Below are 22,334 nucleotides of genomic sequence, written 5' to 3'. Positions count from 1 at the left end.
CCTCTTCTCGAGTGCCCACAGTGACTCACAGGAAGGGCTGTCTGGGAATGAGGAGGGTAAAAGAAAAAAAGTGAAGGCCCGACGTGCGGAGGCCGGCTTCCTTTGGCAGTGAGAAGCCAACCAGAGAAAGCTGCTTCCAGGCCCAGAGTGGGGCTTTGAAAAGCCCCACTTTGGGGGCGCCTGGGTGGCTCAGTCAGTTAAGCATCTGCCTTCAGCTCAGGTCATAATCCCAGGGTCCTCGGATGGAGCCCCCCATCGGGCTCCCTGCTCAGCGGGAAGCTGCCCTCTGCCTCTGCCTCCTGCTCCCATGCTTGCGCGCACGCTCTCTCTGTCAAATAAATAAAATCTTTTTTAAAAAAAAGGTGAAAAGCCCCACTTTGAAAACCTCTCATCTCAAGAGTACCTGACCCAGAGAGATCTGGTTTAGAAGCACCGTCACCCAAGGACGGAGATAAGAAAAAGGGCATAATCCCAGCCTCCTTTCAAAGCTCAGTGGCCTGAGTGAACACTACCTAGATGGAAACACCCCCACCCTCCCCATCCCCCAACCCACTGTCTAGATCACAGAGGCCCTCCTCACCTGAACAGGGAGACCCTCCCTCGGGTGGGCAGCAAACTTTCCACTTGCTCCTTGGTTTGGTTGAGGTGGCGCAGCAGCGATTTCTGCTTGATCAGGTAGAGGAGTTCCTCCAGGAAGAAGGAGTCTTCCTCGCTCAGCTGCTCCTCTGCCAACAGATGATCAAAGATGTCTAACGCGGAGCTGGCCTTCTCCAGCTCCTTGTGGGAGATGCAGTCTCGGCAGAGAAACTTCAAGGCCTCCACATCTTGGCTCCCCAACTTTGAATCAATAGTCAGAAGCTTCCCCCGGAAGTTTGATTGACCATTATCATCTGAAGAGAAACTCAGACTTCGACCTTGAGATGCCATGGCCAGCCTGAAAGAGACAGAGGTGGGGCAGCACATGAGAGAGGAAATATACACGGAACCCCAACTTCCCAGGCCTCCTCTGTTCCAGGCATGAGACTTTCCCCAAAGTGCTGAAAAATAAATATTCCTACGAACTCACTTCAAAACCCAATAGCCAAAAAAATGAGCCCAACACTTGCGTGGTGACCCTTCTGGAGGTCTGGAGGGAGGTTTTTTGGGAATCTAATTTACCTTCACTTCTCCCAAATCAAAATGGCCCTGGTGAGAGTGCGTCAAAAGGGAAGATGACAAAGTACAATGTCTCCCAGTGAGAACTCTTCACTCATTCCCACCAAAGGGCAGAAACAGCGCTTCGACTCATGCCTTTCATTTTAGAAATAAAGCAGTCTGGGGGTTTATAATTCAGAAGTGTCCATTAATCTAAGAACAAACATAACAGGACAGGTCCATATAGCACAAAAAGAGAAGCCACAATCCTAGACCCCAAAAGAAAGGGTGGTTTTAGATAAGAGTTGCTCAAATCAATGAAGGAAGTCACAAATCACTAAATTAGTATTTCCACCCGCTCAGTTCATAAAGTTCATATGGTATTTTCTACACTAAATTCCATTCTAATCAGAGGAGCAATGAACTAATAAAATTTTTCACTGTAATATTATTCGTTCTATAAGGCCTCAAGGCATATATTCTCTTTGCAAGACTTGGCTACTTAGAAACAAGAAACCACTTTCCAAAGGAAGGAGAACATAACAAAAAAACAACATCAATTACAAAGAGCAGCTATTTCTAGGTGGTATAAACACAAACACTCTAAATTCTCTTTTTGTCTCCTGAGTTTTCCAGATTTTATGCAATGAACACATTACTTTTATTGCTAGAAAAATTAAACAGAGGAGCGTCTGGCTGACTCAGTAGGTAGAGCATATGACTCCATCTCAGGGTTGTGAGCCTAAGTCCCATACTGGGCGTGCAGCTTACTTAGAGAAAGACGGAGCCGGAGATGGAGAAAGAAAACGGAAAATGATGGTTTTTTTTTTTTTTTTTTAAGATTTATTTGGAATCTTTTTTTTTTTTAAATTTATTTGAAAGAGAGAGAGTGAGAGAGGGAACACAGCAGGGGGAGTGGGTGAGGGAGAAGCAGGCTTCCCGCTAAGCGGGGAGTGGGAAGTGGGACTCGACCTCAAGACCCCAGGATCATGACCTGAGCAGAAGGCAGACGCTTAATGACTGACTCACCCAGGCCCACCGGAAAAGATATTTTCAATGTGATCAGCCATGGGGTCTTCCCTTCAGGAGTAGCCTGTGATACCAGAAACCCAACGAATGGGCTCTAGGAGACGGCTTCTTAAGTTATTCTAAGATATCACACGCTCGCCCTGCAGTTTCCCCCAAATTCCAACCTCCCGTCGGCTAGACTTTGTCTAACTTGAGGTGGCCAGACTTTGTCTGCATTTACGGACTAGCATATTTCCGCCCATAAAAGTCTGTGTTAGAGCTTTCCTGGGGCTTTTTAAACCGTCATTTCCACACCCCCCCCACCCCCCGCACAGCTAGTAAATCCAGGCAGCGATCGTGCCATAGCCACGAGAGGTTCTGCAAATGTCTGTGACTAAGGCAAGGACCGAGGCTAGAATGCAAGACCTCAGCAGGGGAAAGATGCTGATCGCATACCTTCAGGTCCAACTCCCTTGATCCTCTGGAGGTAAATGGTTCCGGGGGAAATTGCCTGAAAATAAAGTTTTTAAAAAATTAGAATCTTCTGCGTAATCCAAGTTCCAGAGAAGTTCTCACTTGCGCGGGAAGGGAACTCACGACTCGCTGCCTCTGCAAGAGAAAACTGGATGGTCCGGTTCAGCTTTAAAACATACTTCCTGCCTACGTCACGGCTGCCCCGCCGCCTTCCCCTCCACCCGCTCCCCGTGTAGACGAACACTGGCAGACAGCGCCTCCTAGAGGCAAGAGCCGCGACTTTCCACGATTGAACTGCAAGGGCTCCTCCTGCAAATGAACTTTTTTTTTTAATTTGTTTATTTATTTGACAGAGAGAGAAATCACAAGTAGGCAGGCTCGCCACTGAGCAGAGAGCCCGATGTGGGGCTCGATCCGAGGACCCCGGGATCATGACCCGAGCAGAAGGCAGAGGCCCTTAACCCACTGAGCCACCCAGGCGCCCCTGCAAACGAACTTTTGAAAGGCCCTAAGAGTTCTAGGCATTCCCTTGGATCACTGAGGTTGATGAATCAAAGAAGAAAGAAAGAGAGAGAGAGAAAGAGAAAGAAAGAAGGAAAGAAGGAAGAGAGAAAGAAAGAAAAAAGAAAACAAGAAAGAGAGAAAGAAAAGGAAGGGAAGAAGGGAAGGAAAAGAAAGAAGGAAGAAAAAAAGAAAGGAGAAAGAGTTTATATTCCTAACCATCTCCTTCCCCAAATTCACTTAACCTTTAAAAATAAAACCCCCCCAAAAATTTTAAAAAAAAAATAAAACCTAAAAAGCTCAGGAAATAGTGGTCAGCCATCTTAATTCCTTCTCAAAAAATGGTATGTGCAAATACAATTTTAAGACAGAGAAAATGGAGGGAGAGCTGGACTATAGGCCCATTTGGAGATATTTGCAAGGAACTCATTAGCAGACAAAACTGATGAAGTCTTTGGCCTCACAGCACATTCAGTGCAGCAGGAAAGAGACTGTGAGGACATTATTTCTAAGAATAAAAACAAAACCTAATACTTACATGGCAACTACCATGTGTGAAGCACCATTTTTTTCACTTAATCATCCCGAGTCTCTAAGATACATATTATCAGCATGACCCCTCTTGTAAGATGTGAAAACTAAGACACAGAAAGGTTAAGTAATTTGTCCAAGATCACATGGTGAACTAATGGGAAAGCCAAAATTTAAAACCAGCAAATCTAGCTCTAAGTCACTACACTATAATTCAGCAAATTCAAATGCACAGGGCTCTGAGAAGAAGTACAGAATCTTATCTCTAAAAAAAGTGATTTATGATGTTTTATATATGTTTTATATATATGATGATATATGATGTTTTATTAACAAATACATTTTCACATCCTCGGCATCAACCAGAGAACTTCTATGTTTAAGAAAGACAAGCCCTGGGGCGCCTGGGTGGCTCAGTGGGTTAAGCCTCTGCCTTCGGCTCAGGTCATGATCTCAGGGTCCTGGGATTGAGCCCCACATCGGGCTCTCTGCTCAGCGGTGAGCCTGCTTCCCCCTCTCTCTGCCTACTTGTGATCTCTCTCTCTCTCTCTCTCTGTCAAATAAATAAATAAAATCTTAAAAAAAAAAAAGAAAGAAAGACAAGCCCTATCACTCAGCCATAAAAATGAATGAAATTGGGGGTGCCTGGGTGGCTCAGACAGTTAAGCGTCTGCCGTTGGCTCAGGTCATGATCTCAGGGTTCTGGGATCGAGCCCCACACTGGGCTCCTTGCTCAGCAGGAAGCCTGCTTCTCCCTCTCCCTCTGCTGCTCCCCCTGCTAATGTGCTCTCACTCTGTCAAATAAACAAATAAATAATCTTTAAAAGAAATGAGTGAAATCTTGCCATTTGTGAAAACATGGATGAACCTAGAGGGTATCATGCTAAACGAAATAAATCAGACAGAGAAAGATAAATATCATTTGATTTCACTTATATGTGGAATCTATAAACAAAACAAATGAACAAACAAAACAGTAACAGACTCATAAATATAGGAAACTGTTGGTGACTAGAGTGCGGGTTGGGGGACACCTAAAATAGGTGAAGGGGACTAAGAGATACAAACTTTCAGTTATAAAATAGATAAGTGATGGGAATGTAACATGTAGTGTGGGAAAATATAGTCAGTAATTTTGTAATCACTCTGTATGGTGACATGGTAACTAGACTTAACATGGGATCATTTCACAATGTACAAAGGTATCAAATCGCTATCAGGTACACCTGAAACTAATTGGATATTGTATGTCAATGGACTTCTTTTTTCAAAAAGCCTACAACTTAAAGCATACTATGGGCAGAACAGCTTAATGGATTTAATAAACTGGTCAAAAGATACACCTCGTTGGTTCCGGAAAAAGTGTGAAAAACCCAAATGTGGCTGTGAGTGTTGAAGACATGATTGTGTGTATACGACTTCTCTAAAACCCCTACTGACAGGCTTGAGCGTGGATTTAGGGAGTTTCACTTATTATTGGAATGTATGCCATTTGGAAATATTCTTTACTATTACTAATAATAAATAAATGGCTCAGGGAAGAAAGGAAGGGAGGAAGGAAGACAAGTCCTAGTGGTGATGGTTGCCCAAGCAGGTAAAGGTACTTAATGCTACTGAATCATACACTTAAACCGCGTTTGAACAGTAAATTTTATGTTATGTATATTTTGCCACAATTTTTTATTAAAGATTTTTAGTTATTTATTTGAGAGAGAGAGAGAGTGAGAAAGAGAACATGAGAGGGGAGAAGGTCAGAGGGAGAAGCAGACTCCCCTTGGAGCTGGGAGCCTCATGTGGGAATCGATCCCAAGAGATCCCAAGACTCCGGGATCATGACCTGAGCCGAAGGCAGTTGCTTAACTGACTGAGCCATCCAGGCGCCCACATTTTTTTTTTTTTTTTTTTTTTTTTGGAAAGACAAAGACACCCAAGCCCTAAGTCTTAGTCTTCTATTCTATTTAATTCCTTGAGGCATTTCAGAAGGTAGTTTGGGAAAACTATCACTCCACACCCTGTCCGTAAAGCCACATTAGCTTTTTCAACCTTTTTGTAAATTTAATTTTACTTTCTCAGTGTTCCAAGATTCATTGTTTATGCACCACACCCAGTGCTCCATGCAATATGTGCCCTCCTTAATAGCCACCACCAGGCTCACCCAAACCCCCACGTCCCTCCCCTCCAAAACCCCCTTTGTTTCTCAGAGTCCACAGTCTCTCATGCTTCGTCTCGCCCTCTGATTTCTCCCAACTCACTTTTCCTTTCCTTCTCCTAATGTCCTCCGTGTTATTCCTTATCCTCCACAAGTAAGTGAAACCAAATGATAATTGACTTTCTCTGCTTGACTTATTTCACTCGCATAATCTCCAGTCCCGTCCATGTTGATACAAAAGTTGGGTATTCATGCTACAGTATTAAATATTTAGCAAGCCCTTTCTATGTGTACAGCACGTACTGGGCACAATTAGAAAGGAAAGGTGAATAAAACATGTCTGCCTTCAAATAATTATGGCTACTCCCCCGCTTGGCCCCTTCTTTTCTGATGAACTGTCTATAGTCCATGTTATTAGCTCTACTCAGTAGGTGAGGAAATCAAAGTTCACAGATGCAAAGGACCTTGCCATCATCCCAAAGCTAGGAAGAGATGGGGATTCTGGGTCTCTCTGATTCCAAATCCCATGCTCTTGATCCCAAGGCCACGGGCTGCCCTTACCTCTAGATGCCGTGGTCTCTATAACCACCGGCCAAGGGTGTGGTGATGCGGCAATGGGGCTTCACCTAAGTGCCACGGGGTCCCCAGGAACAAGGGATGAAGATGCCTTGGGGAAGGAGTAGGAGGTATTTGAGCTAAGCTTGGAAAGTAGAAGTAGAATAGAGACACATGAAGTAAACCTTCAACTTTTATCCTAGGGACCCAGCGGAAACACTCAAACCAAGTTCCGGAGGTGAGATGGTGCACCATTTTATTTGTGGTCAATATTTCATACTTCTTCCAGTTTAGAGCATAGTAAGTGAGGACACACTAATGGTAAGTTGAGAGTGGTGGAAGGAATAAACATTTCTTAACAGCACCTTTCCTGATTGGTTGCCGTCAACCGGGTCTACATCAAAATCTACGCCAGTCAAAACCTATAAAGCCTTTTACAGTGATGGGAGTCTGCCACTGCCCTGGGGACCAAAGGGAAATACTGGACTGTTTCTCTGTAGTTCCACCTTCAGAGTGCCTGGTGGTGGTGGTAGTAGGCTTGCCTGTATATCCAGGCTTTGGTCCAAGTTCTCCACACTCTAAGTTTATAAAGGGGAACTTTATAAGTGTAGACTCGTGACCTAAAAAATGAGCACAGGTGATGGGGAAGATGAGTAGTATGCCAGCTGGAGAAGAGCTCTGTACCTTGAAATTTTCAGTCCCGCTGCCCCGGGGCCTGAGGTAGCCGGTTCTTTTGATTAGCCATCCCCTCCCCAACTTCCAGGCCCTCTCCCCACACTGACGCCACACCTTATCTGCACACTCCAGACCTTGCCAGAACCAGTTTCATTCTCAGTATATGAGAGCACGGTGAAGCCAAGAACGGAAGGGGAAAATATTTTTTAAAGTTGGGGTGGGGGGCCACAGTGGGTTAGTGAGCCACTGGGTGGCTCAGGGGGTTAAGCCTCTGCGTTCGCTCAGGTCATGATCCCAGGGTCCTGGGATGGAGCCCCACATCATGCTCTCTGCTCAGTGGGGAGCCTGCCTCCCCCTCTTCTCTGCCTGCCTCTCTGCCTACTTGCGATCTCTCTCTCTATATATAGAATAACTAAATAAAATCTTTAAAAAAAAAAAAATGAACTGAAGGGGAAGACTCTCTCTGGTAAGGATCCCAGTAGAGATGTCCAAATAGTGAACTGGCAGGAGACTGTAGTTAGACAAGTAAAGTGTGACCCATTTTGGATTCACTGTACTACCAAGTGATCTGTTTTAGTACCAAAGTGGTAAAAAAAAGAGAAAGAGAGGGAGAGAGAGACGGTGAATTTCCAATATTTAATGTAGAAAAACTGAAAAATGGAGAAACACAGAGTCCCTTGTGGTCTATAACTACCTTAACATTTTAGTATATGGGGCGCCTGGGTGGCAGAGTCAGTTAAGGGTCTGACTCTTGGTTTCAGCTCGGGTGGTGATCTCAGGGTGGTAGGATGGAGCCCTGCGTCGTGCTCCATGCCCCAAGTCGGGCTCCACACTAAGCATAGAATCTGCCTAAGACTCTCTCTCCTTCTCCTCCTCCTCCTCAACGCACTCTCTCTCTAAAATAAATTTTTAAAATCCTTCAAAAAGACTATTTTAGGGGCACCTGGGCGGCCCAGTCAGTAAGCGTCCGACTCTTGATTCCGCTCAGGTCATGAGCTCAGGGTCGTGAGATGGTGCGGGGCTTTGCACTCAGTGCGGAGCTTCCTTAAGATTCTTCCTCCCTCTCCCTCTGCCCTTCCCCCCACTCATGTACTCTCCCCTTCTCTCTAAAATAAATAAACAAAATCTTTTTTAAAAAAGTAAAGAAAAAGAAGATTTTAGTGTCTATCCTTCCACTTTTCTATGTGTATACTATTTGCCAAAAACTGAATTGAGCTGTACGATTTTCTTTTTTCACTTAATAACACTCAAGTGCTCGCTTCGGCAGCACATATACTAAAATTGGAACGATACAGAGAAGATTAGCATGGCCCCTGCGCAAGGATGACACACGTAATAACACTCACGTATTTTTCTCCATGTCATTAAATAGTCTTTGAAAACATGATGTATAGTGGCTAATGATATTCTCTTCTATGGATGTACCATATTTATTTAGCCAATTTCTAATTATCAGACATTTAATATGTTTCCAAAACTTTTTGCTATTGTGAGCAATGCTGCAAAGAAGAGAGTTATAGATGAATCTTGGCACATGTTTATAATTATATTCATTGGGTGAATCCAACTGTGGAATTAGTAACCTGATCTTTAAATTCACCCTTCCCCAGTCTGTGAACCCTGAAGGTCTTCCGTCTTACTTTCTCATTTGAGTGAGTTTGGGACAAGAAGCTAAGTACAGGGACGCCTGGGTGGATCAGTTGGTTAAGCAGCTGCCTTCAGCTCAGGTCATGATCCCGGCGTCCTGGGATCGAGTCCCACATCGGGCTCCTTGCTCGGCGGGGAGCCTGCTTCTCCCTCTGCCTCTGCCTGCCATTCTGTCTGCCTGTGCTCGCTCTCTCTCCCTCTCTCTCTCTGACAAATAAATAAATAAAATCTTTAAAAAAAAAAAAAAGAAGAAGCTAAGTACATCTAAAGTGACAAAAGCTCAAAGTTCCGTGATGATATTTCCTAAAAGAGTCTAATAAACTAACAATAGGTTTTCTAGGAAACTAGGTAGATGTGGTTAAAAGAGTAAATTTTTTTTTAAGATTTTATTTACTTATTTGACAGAGAGAAAGCTGGCAGAGAGAGAGGGAGAAGCAGGCTCGCCTGAGCGGGGAGCCCAATGCAAGACCCGATCTCAGGACCCTGGCATCATGACCTGAGCTGAAATCAGACACTTATGACTGAGCCACCTAGGTGCTGCCCAAGTAAAATATTTTAATGCTGAATTTAAAGAAAATCAAAAATAACTCAAAATGTGTCAGAGACCTAAATGTAAGAGCTAAAATCATATAACTCTTTTTTTAAAGATTTTATTTATTTATTTTTTGAAAGACAAAGATCACAAATAGGCAGAGAGGCAGAAAGAGAGAGAGGAGGAAGCAGGCTCCCCGCTGAGCAGAGAACCCAATGTGGGGCTCGATCCCAGGACTCTGAGATCATGACCTGAGCCGAAGGCAGAGGCTTTAACCCACTGAGCCACCCAGGTGCCCCCCTAAAATCATATAACTCTTATAAGGAAATACAAGTAACCCTTCATGACCTTGCATTAGGCAATAGTTTCCTACATATGATGCTAAAACTTTTAAGCAACAAAAGAAAAACAGATCAATTTTGGACATTATCAAAATATACACATTTTGCTCTAGAAAAGACCCTATCCAGAAAGTGAAAAGAAAACACCTAGAATGGAAAAAACTATTTGCAAATCTTGTATCTGATAAGAGACTAGTAACCAGAATATATAAAAAATAATTACAGGACACCTGGGCGGTTCAGTCCGTTGAGCTGAGCATCTGCCTTCAAGTCAGGTCATGACCCCAGGGGTCCTGGGATCGATCCCCACATCGAGCTCCCCTCCAACACACACTGGGCTCCCTACTCAGCAGGGAGCCTGCTTCTCTCCCTCCCTTTGCCTGCCACTCCCCCTTGCTTGTGCTCTCTCTGTCAAATGAATAAACAAAAAAATCTTAAAAAAAAAAAAAAGAAGAATTACACCAGAACAATAGAAAGACAATTAAAATGGGAAAGAATTTGAATAGATGTTTCTACAGTGAAGATATACAAATAGCCAATATGCACACGAAAAGATGTTCAACATTAGTCATTAAGGCAATGCAATCAAAACCACCATGAGATACCACTTCAAACACAGTAGGGTGGTTATAATAATTAAAAAAAAAAGACAAAAACAGCGATGTGGAGAGATTGGTACCCTTTTTTTTTTTTTAAAGATTTTATTTATTTATTTGACAGACAGAGATCACAAGTAGGCAGAGAAGCAGGCAGAGAGAGAGGAGGAAGCAGGCTCCCCACTGAGCAGAGAGCCCAATGCGGGGCTCGATCCCAGGATCCTGGGATCATGACCTGAGCCGAAAGCAGAGGCTTTAACCCACTGAGCCACCCAGGCGCCCTGAGATTAGTACCCTTATATGCTACTGGTGGGAATGTAAAGTGCTCCAGCCCCTTTGAAAACCAGTCTAGCAGTCCTCCAAGAGTTGAACCTGGAGTTACTATGTGATCCACTAAGTCCACTGGACTTACATATACCTGAGAACTGAAAACATACATCCACACAGAAACTTACATGAATACTCAGAGCAGCATAATTCATAAAGGCCAAAAAAGTAGAAACAATCCAAATTTTCATCAGCGGATGGACAGATAAACACAGCGCACTATATCCTATACAAGGGAATCTTATCCAGGCATAAAATAAAATGAAGTACTTATGTATTCTTCAACACGGATGAAACTTGAAAGCATTATGCTTAGTGGAAGAAGTCAGATACAAAAGGAAACGTACTGTAGGACATGAAATAATATATCCAGAATAGATAAAGGTGTAGAGATAGAAAGCAGATTTGCGTTTGCTCAGGGGCTGGGGAGAAGGGGAGAATAGGGAACGATGGCTAAAGGGTACAGAGGTTCTTTTTAGGTAGATGAAATGTTCTGAAATTAGATTGTGGTGATGTGCACAGCTGTGAATATATGTTCAGTGACTTGTACACTTTAAAAGGATCGTTTTATAAAAGATGAATTATATCTCAATGCTAAAAAGAAATGGAGATCTGGAATATGTCTGGAGTATGTGATGAGATGTCACAAACAACCTTCTGATTGTTAACTGGGTGTGTCAACTTGGCCGCTAAGGGATATCCAGAGAACCAGTAAGTTATTTCCGGCTATGTCTGTAAGGATGTTTCTGGAAGGGATTAGCATTTAAATCAGTAGACTGAGTAAAGAAAATCTGCCCTTGCCAATGGCAACATCTAACCCATTAACAGTCAGGAAGAATAAAATAAGAAGAAGGGCAAATTCTCTTTTTGAACTGGGTTGGTCATCTTCTTCTACCTTAGGACATTAAAGCTCCTGGTTCTCTGGGCCTTTGGACTGCAGGACTTACATCAACAGCCCCTACTCCATCTCTCTCCCCATCCCCCAGCCACCCTCTTAATGTGTATGCACTGGAGAATCTTGAAGGTTTCAAAGGAGGGAGGTGACAAAGCTGTTAGGGAGATTCTTCAGGATGCCAGGTATGAAGGAATCATAGAATTAAGAGGCTAGAGGCAAGATTAGTGAGAAAGCTATTACCACAGTTCAATGGAGAGATAATGAAAGCTGGGGGAATTGTAATGATGGAGATAGATGGAAAAGACATTCTGGGTACAGAACCAACCGATTTGGAAACTAGCTAAAGAAACATAGGAGTGGGTGGGTCAGGGCAAAATGATATTCTGGAGGGGCTGTTGACTTAAAGTGGAGACACGGGCAGAAAAGCAGATTTGGAATGAAGCTTTTGTTTATATTTGGAGTATACGGAGTTTGAGGTGCCAAAAGGAAATGAAGTGGAAACATTTCCCAGGAAGTTGCAGGGTGAGATTTGAAATTGAAGAGTCTAGACTAGAAATATTCTACGAGTTAGCAGCATAGGAGTAGTAGTTGAAGCTACAAGGTTGTCAAAAGAGAACATATAAAGAAAGGCATGATCGTTGTGCATATCCACATCTACAGATCTGGAGGAGAAAGATACTAAGACTTGGTCAAGGAAGTCCTTGATCAAACTCTAGGGTGGGATAGTCTGGAGAAGTAGGAAAGGGACAATGACCCCATAGAATCTATGGACTACTAGTTTGGTAACTTTGGTACAAGTCCCCCTTGGATCTTGTAGATTTGGCAGAATGATTAAGGTGAATCCAGATAGCAAGGAAGTATGGAGTAAGTAGATGAAAGGAGAAAGAATATAGAGTATAGAGTAGTCATATGTAAGACAGTGACTCGAAAGAGAGGGACTTTATTTGATGGGGAGTCAGAGCCTGTTTTTGAACTGTAGGGTCAAAAACCAGAGAGAGAGAGATTAAAGATGCAAGACAGTTGAAATAATGCTCAAGAGCTATGCTAGAAGAGGCATCAAGAAAGGGATGGGAATCCTAGGTTTGGGGCAAGAAGTCCTTACCAAATAATGAAGAAAAGATGTTACTCGTATCGTCATTTAAAGAGGGAAAAATTGTAACTTAAATATGATAGAAAGCATAGATATAGACGTGACTACTTGAATGAAAAGAAAGAACAGCGTTTTTTTTTTTTAAAGATTTTATTTATTTATTTGACAGAGAGAAATCACAAGTAGGCAGAGAGGCAGGCAGAGAGAGAGGAGGAAGCAGGCTCCCCGCTGAGCAGAAAGCCCAATGTGGGGCTCGAACCCAGGACCTGGGATCATGACCTGAGCCGAAGGCAGCGGCTTAACCCACTGAGCCACCCAGGCGCCCCAAGAAAGAACAGTGTTAAATATTATGACATTTATGTTTAAAATAAATACATTAAGGGTGTTTATATATTAAACAAACTGGACCCTTTTACAATACGTAATTTTTATTTCATTTTTTAAGTCACAAGTTGTGCTTTGTATACAAAGAAACAAGTAATATCATTGTATTGATTTAAAACGCCTGACATGTTACCTACATCAGATATATTGGTATATTCAATATAAAGCTCTAAATATAAGGATCAAAACAAAAGAACGAATATAGACACAGACCTTACACCTTTCACAAAAGGCAACTCAAAATGATGAGACTTAAATGCAAAACGCAAAACTCTAAAACTTCTGGTTAATAACATAGGAAAGGGGTTCAGTGGTTAGTGGTCTGACTTTGGCTCAGGTCATGATGTCAGCATCCTGGGACCTGGCCCCGCCTTGGGCTTCATGCCCAGCAAGGGGTCTGCTTGTAATCTGCACCGACACCCCCCACCAGTGTGTGGGCAAGCACACGCACATGCTCTCTCTACCTCTCAAATAAATAAAATCTTAAAAAGAAATAACATAGAAGAAAGTTTGTGTGACCTTGGGTTTGTATGTTAAACATACAGGTAGCTCGTATGTATGTATGTTAAAAATACAGGTATTTTGGGGGCGCCTGGGTGGCTCAGTGGGTTAAGCCTCTGCCTTCAGCTCAGGTCATGATCTCGGGATCCTGGGATCGAGCCCCGCATCAGGCTCTCTGCTCAGCAGGGAGCCTGCTTCCTCCTCTCTCTCTGCCTGCCTGTTTGTCTACTTGTGATCTCTATCTGTCAAATAAATAAATATTTTTAAAAATACAGGTATTTTTGAGATACACACTAAAAGCACAATCCAAGACAAACAAACAAACAAACTGTAATTTGAGTATCATTAAAATTATAAACTTCTACCATAGACTGGCAGAAAATATTTGTAAAACATATCTGATGAAGGACTTATATCCAAAATATACATTCTTTTTTTTTTAAAAAAGGTTTTATTCATTTATTTGACAGAGATAGAGAGAGAGCACACACGCACACACAGCAATACAGTAGAGGAAGTGGAGAAGCAGACTCCTGGCTGAGCAGGGAGCCTGATGTGGGACTTGATCCCTGGAATCAGGATCGGAGCCAAAAGCAGCGGCTTAACCAACTGAGACACCTAGGCATTCTACATAAAGAACACCTAAAATTCACCAAGAAGAGGGCTGCTTTGGTGGCTCAGTTAGTTAAGCATCCAACTCTTGGTTTTGGTTCAAGTCATGATCTCAGGGTCATGAGACCAAGCCCCAAGTTCGTCTCTATGCTCAGCAGGGAGCCTGCTTAAAGATTCTCTCCCTCTCCCTCTGCCCCTCCCCCTGCTCTCTCTCTCTCTTTTTCTGCCTCTTTCAAATAAATAAATCTTAAGGGAAAAAAAAAACCTCACCAGTAAGAAAACAAATAACACAGTTTAACAATGGGCAAAAGATTTGAACAGACATCTCAACAAAGAAGATATACACATATCAAATAAGGATATAAAAGAGATGCTCACTATCGTGCCTTTAGGTAATCAAAAATTAAAAAGTGTTATCACTATACATCTATTAAAATGGCTGAAATCCAAAACACTAACAGTATCAAATACTGGCAAGGATGTGAAGCAATAGGAACTCTGCAAAATGATATAGCCATTTGGGAATACAGTCTTGTGTTACTTCCAGAATTAAAGATAAGCCTATATACAATTCAACAATTGTTCTCCTAGATATTTACCCAAATGAGCTAACCACAAAAATGAACACACAAATGTTTATCACCCCCTTTTTCACAATCCCAAAACTTAAGCAACCAAGATGCATGTTAAACATACAGGTAGCTCAGATTTTAAGTGTGCATATATTTTTAAACAATAATTGGAAAATTTAAATCATCTGGACAATTTGTTTACTCATAACACATATAAACATTGTAAACATTTTAATCATATAATAATGCATAGTTGGGCTGTGTTAGGTTGAAAGAAATATAAATCTCACACTTTTCCCCTCTCACATAAAAATCCAGACTCTGTCCTCATCCAAGGAGGCTCCTTCCTGCTCACCATTTAGCTATCCCTACAGTGTAGCCCTTATCCTCACAGTTCAAGATGGAAGCTAAGGCTCCAGTCATCACATCCACATTCTAGTCAGCAAGACAGAGGAAGGGATGAAAAGGTGAAGGACAATAAACAACTGCCTTTTTAAAATTTTAATTCTAATATAGTTAATATACAGTATTCTATTACCTTCAGGTATACAATATAGTGATTCAACAATTCTGTATATTAATCAGTGCTCATCATGATAAGTGTACTCTTAATTCCCTTCGCCTATTTCACCCATCCTCCCCATAACCTCCCCTCTGGTAGCCATCAGTTTGTTTTCCATATTTAAGAGTCTGTTGGCCTCTTTCTTTTCTTTTTTTTTTTAAAGATTTTATCTATTTATTTGACAGAGATGACAAGTAGGCAGAGAGCAGGCAGAGAGAGCGAGGAGGAAGCAGGCTCCCCACCGAGCAGGACCCTGGACCCCACCGAGCAGGACCCTAAGCCACCCAGGTGCCCCTGCCTCTTTTCTCCTTTGTTCATTTGTTTTGTTTCTTAAATTCCACATATGAGGGAAATCATATGATAATTGTCTTTCTCTGACATACAGTGTTTTATTAGTTTCAGTGGTAGAATTTAGTGATTGATTAGTTGCATATAACAGTCCTCATTTCATCATGTGTCTTCCTTAATACGCATCACCCAGTTACCCCATCCCCCACTTTTCTCCCCTCCAGCAACCCTCAGTTTGTTTCCTAGAATTCAGTGTCTCTTGTGGTTTGTCTTCCTCTCTGTTTCCATCTTATTTTCCCTCCTCATCCCCTATGTTCATCTGTTTTGTTTCTCCAGTTCCATGTGAGTGAAATCATATATTTGTCTTTCTCTGACTTATTTCACTTAGTACAATACCCTCTAGTTCCATCCAAATCTTTGTAAATGGCAAGATTCCATTGTTTTTGATGGCTGAATAATATTCCATTGTGTGTGTATGTGTGTATCAGATATATGTGAGATATATATCACATCTTCTTTATCCATTCATCTGTCAATGGACATCTGGGCTCTTTCTGTATTTTGGCTATTGTGGACATTGCTGCTATCAACACTGGAGCGCACGTGCCCCTTTGGATCACTATGTTTGTATCCTTTGGGAAAATACCCAGTAGTGCAATTTCTGGGTCATAGGGTAGCTTTATTTTTAACTTTTTGAGGAATCTCCACATTATCTTCAAGAATGGCTGCATTTCGGGGCGCCTGGGTGGCTCAGTGGGTTAAAGCCTCTGCCTTCGGCTCAGGTCATGATCCCAGGGTCCTGGGATCGAGTCCCGCGTCGGGCTCTCTGCTCCGAAGGGAGCCTGCTTCCTCCTCTCTCTCTGCCTACCTGCGATCTCTCTCTGTCAAATAAATAAACAAATCTTAAAAATAAATAAATAAATAAAAATTAAAAAAAAAAAAGAATGGCTGCATTTCTTCTCTTTTTGATTTCAGCCATTCTGACCCATATGAGGTGACATCTCATTGTGGTTTTGATTTGTATTTTCCTGGTGATGAGTCATGTTGAGCATCTTTTCATGTATCTGTTGGCCATTATGTCTTCTTTGGAGAAATGTCTCTTTGTGTATTCTGCCCATTTTTTATCAGATTGGTTTTTGGCTCTTCAGTTGTATAAGTTCTTTATATATTTTGGATATTAACCCTTTATCAGACATGTCATTTGCAAATATCTTCTCCCATTCCGCAGGTTATCTTTTATTTTCTTGACTGTTTCCTTTGCTATGTAGAAGCTTTTTAGTTTAATGTAGTTCCAGTAGTTTATTTTTGCTTTTGTTTCCCTTGACTCAGGAGACACATCTAGAAAAATGTTGCTATAGCTGATGTCAGAGGAATTAGGCCTGTGCTCTCTTCTAGGATTTCTATGGTTTCTGGTCTCACACTTGGGTCCTTAATCCATTCTGAGTTTGTGTTTGTGTACAGTGTAAGAAAGTGGTCCAGTTTCATTCTTTTGCATGTAGCTGGCTAGTTTTCCCTGCACCATTTGTTGAGGAGACTGTCTTTTTTCCATTGGATATTGTTTCACAGAGCTCTTTTGCAGAGAGAGGATTAAATGAGATAATCCATGCAATTTATGTAATGAGCTAATAACAGCTCAATGCAAGCTTTTATTATTTAGAACTATAATTTTAAGGGTTACATAAAATACCAGCCAGTGAATAGATCATCATTACCATATCCTTATTACTGAGTACTTGGTGAATTTTCGGTTAGGGGCTATTGTAAGATTTGAAATATTTTACTACATTAACACATACAGATACACCCAATTTAATACCAAGTCAAAAATACAAAAATAAGGGGGAACCTGGGTGGTTCAGTGGGTTAGAGCCTCTGCCTTCGGCTCAGGTCATGATCTCAGGGTCCTGGGATGGAGTCCCACATAGGGCTCTCAGCTCAGCGGGGGGCCTGCTTCCTCCTCTCTCTCTGCCTGCCTCTCTGCCTACTTGTGATCTCTCTCTGTCAAATAAATAAATAAAATCTTTAAAATATATATATGTATATAAAAATAAATGTTTTTTTAAAAACTTTAAATGCAATTTTATTATTTTTTTTAAGATTTTATTTATTTATTTGACAGACAGAAATCACAAGTAGACAGAGAGGCAGGCAGAGAGAGAGGGGGAAGCAGGCTCCCTGCTGAACAGAGAGCCTGATACTGGGCTCGATCCCAGGACCCTGAGATCATGACCTGAGCTGAAGGCAGAGGCTTTAACCCACTGAACCACCCAGGTGCCCCTTTAAATGCAATTTTAAATAATGATAGCCTTTCAGGTCATCCCACCAAATGTGAGAAAGAAAAATGCATGTGGTTAGCTGTGAACTAGAACTGGAGTCTTAGACAGACAGACAATGTCCAATCACAAAGACAAGGCTATGTACTGAATGTTCATATCCTTCACTAAATTTATAGTAGTAGTAGGATAGTGGTAGATGTGTGACTACAACCCTGTCTCCATGGCTCTGGTTTACTTATTGGCACGAAGGAAGGCAACAAAATCCTGAGGCACCCAACTCAACCAGCACTTGGTTTTTCAAGTTTCACAGCCATTTCCTTCCTAACACGGGCTTCAGACACTTTCAGCAAGAGACCAAAGCCTTCCACCCAGAGGCTTTAGTTCAAACACGCCTCCCTGATCGCAGTCCTCACTGAGGCTCATTTCAGCACATACAGGACCTCATGTTCCCCACATGACACATACCCTCGCTTGAAAACTACTTCTGGCCTAGTGGTGGAGACGGCGGGAGCAGGAAAGGCTTTTGGCTGTTCATTCACAAGACAGGATGAGTTTCTTTCTCAGCGTGTGCTGCAACCAGACATAGTACCTCTCCTTAGCAGACGCTCTGCTGTTCCAATCATACACGCTGCCATTGAGTTCAATGTGGAGTTCTAGGAGCGGGCGTCTTCTGGAGGGAACAAGAAAGGCAAAAATTAATGCCATGCAAATGTCAAAGAGGAGACAGATTGCCATTAGATTGAAAGAAGCCAACAGAGGTGACAGTGCATTGAAACTGTTCCTTTTAAAATGCTCTACAAGCTGCTTAGTGAGTGATCCAAACCAGCTGGCAGCAGTCCGGGCCAATGACCACAGTCCCCTCACTCAAGGGACAACTGAATCTTATCCTAGAGACACGCCAGCCGGATAGTAACACACCTGGATCCCCTACGCAGATGCAGGTTGGATGCCAAGAACACTGCTGGCATATGGAAGGTTGAGTCATTTCTACTACAGTCCCTTCCTTGCTGCTGCGACTGAGCAGGGAGGGAGGCGGGTGTCACAGGCCGTGCAATATATTCCTGGGGTCCCCAGAGCTACCACAGAATGCATTTTGCACATGGCTCCGAAATTTCATTCTAAATTGTAATGGGACAACTGAAAATGGACTGCTAGTCTTACATGGAAATAATCCTCTTAAATGAAAACCAAATCACCAAGGTTTCCCTTAGAGAAGTATTCTTGGCAATCAACATCAGATATGTCTGTATAACAAAGAGTTGCCGATGTGGGGAGTCAGGTATCGGTTTCCTTCCCTCAAACAGTCAAGACAGGGAAAGAAAAGAGCACTCGGTGTCGGGCAGAATTCGCAGACACAGGCACTCTCGTGCAGAGCAGGTGTCCTAGAGCGCAATCTGATGAGACTGAAAGGCATCCCAGCCTTTCAAAATGCATGTCGTTTGACACAGCAATTCTTCTTCTGGGAATTTTCCTCAAGAAAACAGTACAGATAAGCACAAATACTGAGCCACAAAGATACTGAACGCTTTCCTTTTATGGAAGCAAAACACCTTCCAGTGACCAAAAATGGATCAAGTAAAGTATGCCATAGCCTTATTCTGGGCTGTTCCATGGACATTAAAATGATGTTGTCAGATACTGACATGTAAAATGCACGTGATGTACTGTTACACCAACTAAAGGCAGGTTATAAAGTAATAGTAGATGATGATTCCATTTTGGTTTGAAAAACATTTAGATGTAATTATGCAGGTATCCGAGAAAGATCTGGAAGGCAATACGCCAAGATGTGGCTAACAGAAATTGATTCTAATAAGTAGGCCTATCACTGCTTGTTATAGTCTGCTTTTGGCATTTAAATTTCACGGGTTTTTTTTTCCAGTAAGGAGAATGTACTGCTTTTGTAATAATAATTTTTTTAAAAAGACAATTAAAAATTTACTCATTTTGAAGAACAAGAGCCAAACTACAAGCTGACTAGCAAGTGACCTCCTGGAGCACAAAGCATTCATAAATTGTGCCTCCTCCTAAGGCATCCGCAGGAGGGAATGAAAAATCCTTTCCTCCCTGAAGAGAAGAGCATCAACGTGGCACAGCGGCCATCTCCATCAGGGCAACAAGAAAAGAAACAAGTGGTCCAGGGATGGGCCACAACCCACCCAGGTGGCTCACCTTTCTTTCCCTAGCTTCTGGGAGAGGCATTGCAGGTACAATGACGGAGAGCTGGAGGACCGTTCCAACAGGGACACGTCCGCCTTGCACAGGCTCCAGAGGAAGTCAGCTTCTCGGTGAATGGTAGATGACCCAGGCTGCTTGGCTTTCGATTCCAGGTTGTTGACCGCTGGTCCATCCACCTCCAGCAAGCTGCTGTTGTCCACCGGGTCCTCTGACTCCACGTAGTTCTGAATAAAAAAGAGCTTTGGCTTCCCTAAGAGAAAAGGGCACGCGTCTCCCATGAACATCCTCCTGATCTGATCCAAAGGGAACCCTGAGTGTGTCCGATCCACGCCAAACACACTGTGGGAGCCACCTCGGCTCACCAGGATGCACACAAAGCTGTCGTAGTCTCGGTGTTGAGGCATGCAGGCAACTCGGCGAAGGACCTGGATTATATCGTCCACACTCAGATACGAGAAAGACTGAACTTCATAGCCCAGGGAAGTAAAGGTGTCCTGAAGAAATGCTGGATAAAATAAACAAACACACACACACAGACAACAACACTAGGGTGAGAAAAGTTTAAGAGACACCAGGTAGCAATTCTAATAAGCCCAGTCGATCTCCACTACTTAACTCATTTCTGCTTTTGTGCCATAATTTTGAGGTTTTGAGGGACCTGAGCTCGGGGCAGGAAGAAATCAACCTGAAACACACGACCCTCAAGTCCCAGGTTCTCAGTTACAATCTGTCCCTTGTTAGAGGCTACCTCCACATCTGGCCACGGGCACGGACTGAGCCCACCTCTAGTCCAATGCAACCAAAGGGGGACCAAAAATTTTTCTCTTCCACCAAAACAAAGCTTGGATTTTTCAAACAAGCTCTTTCTTAAACTAACCTTTAAGTATTTATGTAGGAAATGGATGCGTTCGCAGAGCGTAGATCCAAATCTAGATCCAGACGGCTGCAGAGAGGACGGCCCGTCACAAGTTCCCTCATGTCCACAGGCTGTGGGCTGATACAGAGGCCCTTACATCTAAGCTGCGACCATTTCCAGACTCTCCAGTTCCTCTCATGACCTGCTTCAGTGTTTCCTCTGACTGAGCACTGGGAGCCCTTAGCCAAGATTCCCTGTAGTGCCCCTAAGAATTCCTCTCCTAGTTTCCAGGAATCCCAGATTGACTTTGCCTGCAGGAAGAGTGAAAGGCAGTGGAAAAGGCAGACTTTATGCCAGACAAGCCTGCCTTCTAACACTGACCTTACCACACCTGTGGGCTGCGTGACTTTAAAGAAGTGGGTCTCCCCCGCATTGAATGGAAGTGACAATACCCACCTTGTGAGCACACAGGGAGGATTAAATGAGAAAATACAAATAAAGCTCCTGGGCTCTATTCCCTTTTTAAAAAAATCTTGTTTCCATTTTCTAGAAATTTCTATAGCCTACCCAGTTCATTTCTTTCCCATCTGCTCAGCTTGCCTTCATCAGAGAAATAAATACAATCGCCTGCTTTGTTATTTCTTTCTAACAGCAGAGACAGACATTCTCTTCCTCATGAAAAAATCCCACATCCCTTTGAGGAGCCCATTAAGTTTCTGTTCCTTGTCTGAGGGATGCCTACATTTCTTAGTTCAGTTGCAGAGCAGAAAAAATGTTATTCCCTAAGCTAAACAGACATCTCCAATTTCAGGTTGTTACCCAAAACTCCTAGCCAGCTTTTCTGGATTTCTCTCCATGTCTCATGACTATGTAACCACCTCCCTTCATCCCCTGAGCGATGGTCTTCCAGAAGTCCAGCACTGCATCCAAACCAAATTAAACAACACACGAGTTAATTAGAACAGAGAGAACTTCTACCCAGGGACAAAAGGGCCCCATCTCATACCAGTGAAGGCATCACAGAAAGGAGAGGTAAATAACTCTCCTGAAATTACCACACAACTGTTTGCCACAAATTGTCAACTCTCTGCATTAAATGGAAACAACATGATGTAAGACTCACAGCTTCGGGGTGCCTGGGTGGCTCAGTGGATTAAAGCCTCTGCCTTCAGCTCAGGTCATGATCTCAGGGTCCTGGGATCGAGCCCCGCATCGGGCTCTCTGCTCAGCAGGGAGCCTACTTCCCTTCCTCTCCCTCTGCCTGCCTCTCTGCCTACTTGTGATCTCTGTCAAATAAATAAAATAAAAATCTTAAAAAAAAAAAGACTCATAGCTTCAACCAAGAGTTTCAGCCTTCTTGCCCTACAAGCTTTACCAACCCCTAATAAACTATAAAAGTGAAAGTTCGCTATTGTAATTTCTCTTCCAGCTTCTTAACAGGAAATAGGAAGAGAAAAATAGAAAAAGAAACACAGCCTTGGGTGAACAAAAAGCTGGAAAAAACAGCCACTGGACAAAGAAGAGCTCTCTTGAGTGTTCTTAATTTAATTCACCCAGCCCACGGGCAGTATCCAGCCAGGTATGTTCACACTGGGTCTAGTAGAACTGCCCCCTCAGGAGAGCTGGGGTTAATCATGGCCCCACATTTTT

General features: G+C 42.8%; 2 protein-coding genes and 1 non-coding gene across 16 annotated transcripts in view; 1 reads left to right on the top strand and 2 right to left on the bottom strand.

Moving 5' to 3' along the window:
• The window catches only part of CASP10 (caspase 10), a 32,489-nt gene extending 29,736 nt beyond the window's left edge, over nucleotides 1-2,753 (bottom strand). The window contains 2 exon segments of the mRNA XM_047720723.1: nucleotides 581-934; nucleotides 2,599-2,753. Coding sequence (XP_047576679.1) covers nucleotides 581-927 — 347 coding nt within the window. The 5' untranslated portion in view covers nucleotides 928-934; nucleotides 2,599-2,753.
• The window catches only part of CFLAR (CASP8 and FADD like apoptosis regulator), a 61,718-nt gene continuing 41,998 nt past the window's right edge, over nucleotides 2,615-22,334 (bottom strand). For 11 of the 14 annotated variants that reach the window (XM_047720742.1, XM_047720737.1, XM_047720734.1 and 8 more), the window contains 2 exons: nucleotides 19,823-20,333; nucleotides 17,597-18,320 (listed from right to left, as the gene is read on the bottom strand). In XM_047720742.1, the coding sequence (XP_047576698.1) occupies nucleotides 18,182-18,320; nucleotides 19,823-20,333 (650 nt within the window). In that variant the 3' untranslated portion in view covers nucleotides 17,597-18,181. Of the gene's footprint in view, nucleotides 2,654-17,589; nucleotides 18,321-19,822; nucleotides 20,334-22,334 lie in introns of those variants that run through there. The other 3 variants (XR_007125764.1, XM_047720744.1, XM_047720743.1) reach the window with 3 other exon arrangements.
• LOC125096559 (U6 spliceosomal RNA) lies at nucleotides 8,279-8,381 on the top strand. The gene has a single exon (XR_007126242.1). It is a non-coding gene; the product is annotated as a U6 spliceosomal RNA (small nuclear RNA).

The sequence above is a fragment of the Lutra lutra genome, chromosome 3 (assembly GCF_902655055.1).
Source record: "Lutra lutra chromosome 3, mLutLut1.2, whole genome shotgun sequence".
Classification (NCBI taxonomy): domain Eukaryota; kingdom Metazoa; phylum Chordata; class Mammalia; order Carnivora; family Mustelidae; genus Lutra; species Lutra lutra.
This window is presented reverse-complemented; position numbering and strand designations above follow the sequence as displayed.